This window comes from Galeopterus variegatus, unplaced genomic scaffold, assembly GCF_000696425.1.
Source record: "Galeopterus variegatus unplaced genomic scaffold, G_variegatus-3.0.2 Scaffold8158, whole genome shotgun sequence".
Taxonomy (NCBI): domain Eukaryota; kingdom Metazoa; phylum Chordata; class Mammalia; order Dermoptera; family Cynocephalidae; genus Galeopterus; species Galeopterus variegatus.
The window spans coordinates 89,287-97,392 of record NW_007734269.1 but is presented as its reverse complement, the minus strand read 5'-3'; the positions used below and the strand labels follow the sequence as shown (position 1 = coordinate 97,392).

The following is an 8,106-nucleotide window of genomic DNA, read 5'->3' as shown; positions in this document are numbered from 1 at the left end:
CGTTTCCGAAGACTATAATTGTTTACTGTAGAAAACTGCACCTGTTATTAGCATGTTTTTTGGCGAGAATTGTACTTATTTACCTGAAGTTATAAACTATATTTGTCATAGGTCAACTTTTCTCACTCACCTTGAGGTAATTAACATGATGACCACTGATCTTTTTATAATTAACCTTAGTAGTATATAAACAATGTGAATTATGTTACTAAGTTAGGGGAAAATGTCTTTTAGGCCTTTCTTCTTAACAAGGTTTATAAGTTTTAAAAATATTCTTAATAGAAGTCACCTTTTCAAAACCAATACAAAAACTCTTGGGTAGATCAAAGGCTTGGAGTTGGGAATGATCATATTTTTTTCACCTAATTGCGAGTCTGACTAGAGCAGCCAACAGGCATTGGGAAAGTGAGTGAGAGTGACCAAGGCTGGCCGCGTGAGTGTTTATAGTTAGCACAGTATGGAGGCAAGAGTATGGGTTTTAGAGCCAAACAGAAGTCATTTGTATCCTGGTAGACAGATTGCATCCCAATGAATGGCTTTCCTGGACTCAGCTCAGTGCACTGACTTTGTAACGCTTCCCATCCCTTGACACCTGGCCCGTCTTGTGACTTGCTTTCCTACAGAATATGGAGGAAGAGACAGTGCTCCAGTTTTCAGCCCAGGTCTCAAAAAGCCTTTTGCTTCTCTCTTTCTTTCTCTGAATCTTGCTTCTACCAAAAGAATAAGCCTGAACTAGCCTGCTGAAATCTGAGTAGCCACATGGAGAAGAGGCCAGTTGTCCCAGTTGCGGCTAGGCTAGGCAAACACACAGTCAGCCAACTCCCAAACATGTTGGAAAAGATCAGAAGAACTGTCTGCTTCATACTTGACCTGTATGTAGTCTTCTGAGCAATAATAAATGCTTACTGTTTTAAGGTACTGAGTTTTGGAGTGGTTTTGCTTTGTAGCAATTGCTAAAAATATACCTAGTTCAACTAGTTATTAGCTGTGTAACCTGCCCTGAAAATTAGGAGGTGATTTATAGTAGCTAGCTTGATTTTTAGGTAACTTGGCTTTGAAGCTTCGTCACAGAGGTATGGGTATGCACAAACACATAGTCAAGTTTCACACTAGATCATGTCTTAGTAGGCTGAAGGTGAATAACGTTGTCAGCCTCACAGACCTTTACAGTGTGCCAAAGGATCATCAGTTATATCTCCACTTATCTCCTGCATCTGAAATGGATGATACATATTTTTCACTCAACATGTATTGAGCATTTGCTATATGCAAGGACATATGCTCTGCTAGGTATACAAAATTGAAGACAGCGTGCCTGCCCCAAAGGCACAGGGAGTGTATATGGCTGCAGTAGAGTGAGAGAGCATAAGAAGTGGACAAGTAAATTAGATTGAGAGTTCAGAAAAGTGTTATTGGCCATGGGAGCAGGGTAGGGGACTTATCCTGACTTGTCTTGACTCTAGCAGGAAAAATGAGAATTGGCCAGATGGAGAAGGGAGAGTCAGAAGTTTCTTGGCAAAGGGAGGAATATGGGAAAGGTTTAGAGGTGTTCAAGAGGGGGCAGCTCCAATAGTGGCTGAGGAGAGAATAGCTTTAGTCCCAAGACCTCCATCAGTCCTGTCCAAGCCACACACAACAAACATATAATCTAAGAAAAAAACTCTACAGAGTTTCAAATCTACTCCCTCATTCCAAACTCCAATCTGACCATTGACCCTAAGGTCTGGAAGGGCCACTCTGGGAATGATTCTTGCATAGTGGAAGTTTGGTATGAAAGGAGGAGAGGGAGCAATGAAGTTTATGCCACGCTGAGTATCTCCATCATGGCTGTACTTGATTTCTCCAATGTTTCTTCATCTCCTGCCTGAAGCTGTTGGTGTAGATAGAGTAAGCTGCGGCTATAGCCGAGGTTTATGCCAGGTGAGGAAGCAAATACCCATCCTGGGCTCTCCCTGGCCATGTCCACCCTGAGGATTTGGGTATGCTGATGTCAGAGATCATGCCCACGGTGTTCATTTCTGTTTCTCCACCACCCACTGGGTGCCTGCACGTAATAGATGAACGCTCTTTACTTTTTGAGTGAATGAATTCATGGATAAGTGAGTAACTGTGGATATTGGTGAGTACATACTGTTTTATTTATTATTACAGAAAGAATGAATGTTTTGCTCAATGTTACCCACTGAAAATAAATTTGAACAGCAGGTCAATGACATCACGAGTAATTGCCCATTGCTGTATCATGGCTACGATCCAATTTTTAGAGAAATAAGCATATACATTATCAAAGTATAATTACACCTGACATTAAGTGGCTTCCCTGCAGATTCCTTCCCGACAACAGACAAGTGAAAGTCCATAATACAGCAAGAGTGTCTCACCTTTCCATTTCTGAGGGCTGTTCCTCCCAGCTCAAGCATGACATTTGCTTAAAAGATGAAATCAGCCCCATTCCAAATAAACAACATCTGGACAGCTCTTCAAGGATGAACATTTTATTGGAATATAGGCACTTGGCAGAGTAAATACATGGTTACAAAGTGTCTTAAGTTTATTTGCTTTATATAGTGACCAGAAAAATCAACCCACAGTGTACACTTCTTCAAGTTGCAGACTTCAGAAGACAAATCCCCAAACCCCTCTGTTTAGAAAGTAAGAAGGCAAATATTTACGGTGAAGTAAGAAAGCACCTAATAAAACTGTATTATTGTTTAAGTCAGTGATGTCCTTCCCTCCCCCATATTAAATCTGCTACACAGCACAGATCGCTTATCACTTTTTATAATGAATTAAAATCACTTTTGTCTGAGAGAATCATGAAACCCTTTAAAATCACTGGCTCTGATTTGGAGAATTAGAAAACAAAACCTGAGAATCTTTATAATAAAATGTTTAATGTCAGACCTAAAGATCTACAGTTCTTCACACTCAGCCTCTTTATAAAACTTTTGGACAAGTTCAAATATTATCCTTGTAGTCTCCAAAATACTTTAAAAAAAAAAAAGATTTTACTCTGCATAATGCAAGGCACTACTGTCTTTGTTCCAACCTACAAAGGAAAAAAATGAGAAGAAAAAAATTTTTTCCAAGAAAAATATCAGCCTCTTTATAAAACTTTTGGACAAGTTCAAATATTATCCTTGTAGTCTCCAAAATACTTAAAAAAAAAAAAAATTTTACTCTGCATAATGCAAGGCACTACTGTCTTTGTTCCAACCTACAAAGGAAAAAAATGAGAAGAAAAAAATTTTTTCCAAGAAAAATATTTTCTTTGGGCAGGGTCAATAGTAACATAACTAGTTTAAAGTCATGGAGTTTTTTGCCAAAAACCATGTCTTGAGGTTTTATGGATTTCTAATGGCTTTGCCCAGAGTGGAGATGCCCAGAGCAGCATGGGGAGGCTCTTCACGTTGCTCATTCAGAGCACAATAACCTTGCTCCAATCTAGAAACCACACACAAGTCCACATGAAAAGCAAGACACACTCATGGCCATAGGAAGTCATTCCATTCAACCTGTTCAAATGAATACCAAATATTTTAAATGCATTTTAGTTTCCCGTCCCATGTTCAAATGGAACAATCGTCCTGTTTATTCAAGGGATCTTGTCTTTTGTAAAATATGTACAGAAAAATTCTTTGTGTCCTCAAGTACAACTTGCCACTTACTGCCCAGTCCCCTCTGGCCTCCAGGAAAGATAAAAGAAGGGCACTGATATTCATCAATCCAAAGCAGTGAAATGCACATTCTTTTAGGGTTAGGAAAATCTTAGCTTTCCATGGGGTGCAAGAAACCCTGAGGTGAGCAAAGGGAGGAAGCTGGGAAGCTCTGGCCTGGGGTGAGCCTGGGCAGGGACTCCAGGTTAGCCACTGTTCTCCCAGAGAGAAGGGCGGTCCTTATGGGGCTGTGCTCCTTTGGCTCCCTGCCTCACTGGGCAGTGCATCTGGCCATCTGGCCATTTGCCCCTTGGACTTTGGACTTTATTTAAGGGAAGACTCAACAAGGGCAGAAAGCCCAATTAAAAACATCTCCCTGCCTGACAGCAAGCCTCAAATAGCCCCAGCACAGCAGTGGGCTGGGTGTTCAGATCCCACCATTTCCTGAGCAGCTCGACACATGCCAGTTCCTGTGCTAGACACTGGGGATATTAAAACGACTTGAGGAGGCAGGAAGCCATTATTCAAGGCTGTGGGCTTCTAGCAGGAAGCACATATGATGACTAAACCCTAGTTTCTGTCCAGAGGAGCCCCTGGGAGAGACAGGAAGCAAACATAATTTCACAAACATAATATCCTAAATGCCAGGATACGAATGAGCATCGGGTGACACAGGGACTGAGGGAGAAGACGCCTCTCTTTCCTCTGTCTATGATGGGATCCCTGACAAACACGAGGATCTAAACACTCCAAGAATAGTTGAAACAATTCAATGTGAGAGTATACTGAAACTGATGATCATTAGTTCTTTATGATCTAGAAATCCAAGAAATTCCTCATAGGAGGGGTGGGGGGGGGACGATATTTTAATTCCTGGTTAAATGGTTGAACTGTGGGACAAATTCTCTAAAGAACTGATATATACTTACTTGACAGTAATGAGCAAAACAAGCTCTCAGGGCAAATGCTGGCATCTAATATTAAAACTTATGGGAAGAAATTTCAAAATGTAGTAAGCACCTGGGACTGAAGCGTCTATAAAATAATCTGATATATTTCTGAAGGACAATAGAACAAATCTTTTTTATCTTTTGCAAGTAAGTCCATTCCATCTTTAATATTAACAGTTTTAGGTCACAATCCATTTAGAAGACATATTTATGTCTATGTCTATTAAAGTGTAAGTTCCAGGAGGAAGGATCAGTCTTTTTCACGGGGGTATCCCCAGTGCTTGGTACAGAAGTGGGACTAAGTTAACATGCTGAACGATCAATCGAATTATTTTCACTTTTGGTAACATCTTTGGAACTTGAAGGTAGATTCAATGGCTTTTGTCTTTTGTCTTTATTCATTTATTTATTTATTCATTTTGTACGCTTCTGGGAATGAACCAGGACTCTTTGAACGGAAAAAGAGAAAGCTGTCATGTTTGAAAATCTACATTTTTTTCTTCTAAATTAAATTCCCTTGGACCTTCTAATTTATACTAGACAAAGTGCCTTATCTCTTCTTTTTATTACTATGCCCAACAGAGTTCATGGCATGCAGTAGCTGTTCAAATAATGTTTGTTTAAGGGTAGACTTTAAGCTAGACAATTTAGCTAAGCTCTTTGCACAGGCTAAGGCTCATTTGGAATATTTCTGGCTTATACATGCCAATGAAATTTTCCTGTCTTACCTGAATTTCCTTAAATGGTGATTAACTAATAAAAATCAACAAGACTAATTAACAAGAAATTGATAGCAAAATTAGTCACAGGCCCAGACAGTCCAACGAACCACAACCTTCCCCATCTCCATTTCTGCTCGGCTGCTCCTGAGATCTATCAGGCATGATCAGCTCTGTGGGGCTGCACACAGTGGGATCACTGGTGTTTATGACCTACCCTTTCCTGAAGCCTGACTGGACAAATGCTGAGTCCTTACGAGACAGAGAAGTTGGTATAGTAGATGGTGGAGCTGGAGTTACAGTATACGTCTGCATTCTTACAAAAAATTTAAAAGCCTGAAAGTTCGTAAGAAGATTGCACCAGTGAAATGTGCAGAGCATATTGAAAACTGTGCTCCTACTGTGTTCTCAGTCTTCACTGCAATACCACTCCCTCCCTCGGACACCCTCAGCTACCTGTCACCCAAACACACCACTGCCTTATAGTTCCTGTTAATGCTAAAGCAGTAATGCACGGTAGAACCGTCCAGTTCCACAAAGGTTTGCTTCAGTGCTCTCGCCCTGTGTGCATTTCCTCTGGGGTTGTTATTCAAATTAAGGATATTCTTATTATTTATTTATTTTTGATAACAACTCACGTGCAACCCCTAAGTGTACCTATAACTATAACCTTTTGACTGACTTTGTGCAAGGCAACTTTTGCCAACTTGCCCCTTTCACTCCTCTGAGGGCTGCTCTGGGGAACTCTCTTGACAATCTTCTCTCTCCTCCACATCATCTTTATGTGGAACCAGGACGTCGGTGCTTGGAGCATTCTCAACCACCCACTGGCACTCGTGAACACGGGCAGCCTTAGTCTGCCCTGAATCCACACTGGCCACAGCCTGGGCAGTGCTGCCTTGCCCTGCCATCATGTCTTGTTCCTCAGAAGCCTGGCTCTCGCTGGGGCAGACAGCATCAGAACTGGAAGAGCAATCTTCCTGCGGCACGGCCTCCCCCTGCCTGGCGCACGCGGCCTCTCCTCCTTCGTGGGCATCTGGTGTGGGCTCCCTGTCTGCGGGCTCCCTCCCTGCGGGCTCCCAGGCCTCTGCGGGCTCCTCTGTAGGGCCTGGACAGTTGGCGACCTCGGTGGGCCCTCCAGAGGCTGGCTGAGAGGCAGGGCTGCTCGCCTCTGGAAAGCCCCCCAAGCCCACCCCAGGGGCCTCGGCCCCCACAGGGGCAGGAGGGGCCTCCCTCTCGCTGACGTCACTTTCCTCACGGTTGTCTGGATGGGAGGCAGCTGCCTGACTGACCTCGGTGTCGATTTGGGTCTCTTCCTGTTTTTCATGTTCTTGGGGAACAAGGGTCTTCTCACCGGTATCTTTTTCGGTCGGCAGGGCAGACTCCACCGGTACTTCAACCGTCACTGTCAACAGCTTCCTGAGCTCCTTCAAGGAACCCGAGGCAGAGATGGAGTCTGGCTTCTCGTGGGAGGCTTCTGCATCCTCAGGGGTTCCTCCAAATTCCAGTTCTGGTGAGTGTGTGCCCAGGGGTCCTGCTGTGTCTTCTGCAGCAACAGGATTCACAACAGGATCATCTGTACTTGACATAGTCATCTGTCCATCCCCACCTGGGGGAGGGCTGGGCCCAGGGAGAGAAAGGCTTTCTCCTTTGGCCAGTGAACTCGGGACCCCAGGCTGCTTCTCCTCTGACTCCTGGAATACTTCGTTACTCGGGGTCTCACTATCTGGAACTCCTGGCAAAATGGCAGAGGCTCTCCTGGCGGGGCTGGCCTGGTTTGACCCTGTGGGGGTTTTTAGATCTGTTAAGCTGGACACACTCTCACTGGGCAAGGCCATGTTGTCTTCAAATAAGTTGTGTTTCTTCAGGATAGCAGCTTCCTTTATCACTGAGAGATATCAGAAAACAAAAGATGACATTAACATGCTGCCTTGGCCAACCTGGATTTTCTGATTTTATCCAGAAGCCAAACTCCCCTCTCAGCCTCTCTGGATATCCAAATTTCTCAATTTTTCTGCTTAGGTCAACCCTCTTCCAGGTAGCCTTCCCTGATGATCAAAGACCACAAACTTTCCAATCTCTGGACCTCTGCAGTGTTCATTCAAACAGCAAACATTTGCTGGGCATCTGTTACAGGACAGGCACTGGGAATCCAGAGATGAATAAAATACAACATTTGCTTTCAGGAAGCTCACAGTTTACAATAGTATCATCTGTGTCACTCACGGCCCCCCCGCCCCGTCACATTTATCAGCTGCTAATATGTCCACCTAGACTGAAACTCCTCTAGGGCAGGTGCTTTTTCATCCTGCATATTTAACAGGTACTCAGGATTGCAGATGAGAGAGCCTTGATGACTTGCAGTGTCCAAAGTGAAGACCTATGTACATCTAGCTCAGAGGCTTTGAGAGGAACAAAAACAGTAACAATAGTAACAACAGCAGCTGACCATATTTAACAGGTACTCAGGATTGCAGATGAGAGAGCCTTGATGACTTGCAGTGTCCAAAGCGAAGACCTATGTACATCTAGCTCAGAGGCTTTGAGAGGAACAAAAACAGTAACAATAGTAACAACAGCAGCTGACATTTTTTTTTTCCTTTTTGTCTTTTTTCGTGTCCGGCAACGGATCGCAACCTTCAGTGTCGCGCCCGTACCAGACCAGACCGGCAACGGGATCGCAACCCTCGGTGTCGCGCCCGCACCTCGCTCAGCCAGTGAGCGGGAACCGGTCTGCATGTGGGATCCGAACCCTTGGCAGGAGCGACGCTGCGCTCCCAA

At 43.8% G+C, this 8,106-nt stretch overlaps 1 protein-coding gene and 1 long non-coding RNA gene across 2 annotated transcripts in view; both read right to left on the bottom strand.

The window, feature by feature from the left end:
- Window positions 1-2,479: 2,479 nt before the first annotated feature.
- Window positions 2,480-4,486, bottom strand: LOC103608216. The gene is made up of 2 exons (XR_552025.1): window positions 3,103-4,486; window positions 2,480-2,933 (listed from the first exon to the last, which is right to left on the bottom strand). It is a non-coding gene; the product is annotated as an uncharacterized LOC103608216 (long non-coding RNA).
- An 18-nt stretch (window positions 4,487-4,504) lies between these two features.
- Window positions 4,505-8,106, bottom strand: part of FAM129A (family with sequence similarity 129, member A) — a gene marked incomplete at its 5' end in the record, with an annotated part of 29,905 nt that continues 26,303 nt past the window's right edge. Inside the window, one exon of the mRNA XM_008592668.1 lies at window positions 4,505-7,213. Coding sequence (XP_008590890.1) covers window positions 6,042-7,213 — 1,172 coding nt within the window. The remainder of the gene's footprint in view (window positions 7,214-8,106) is intronic.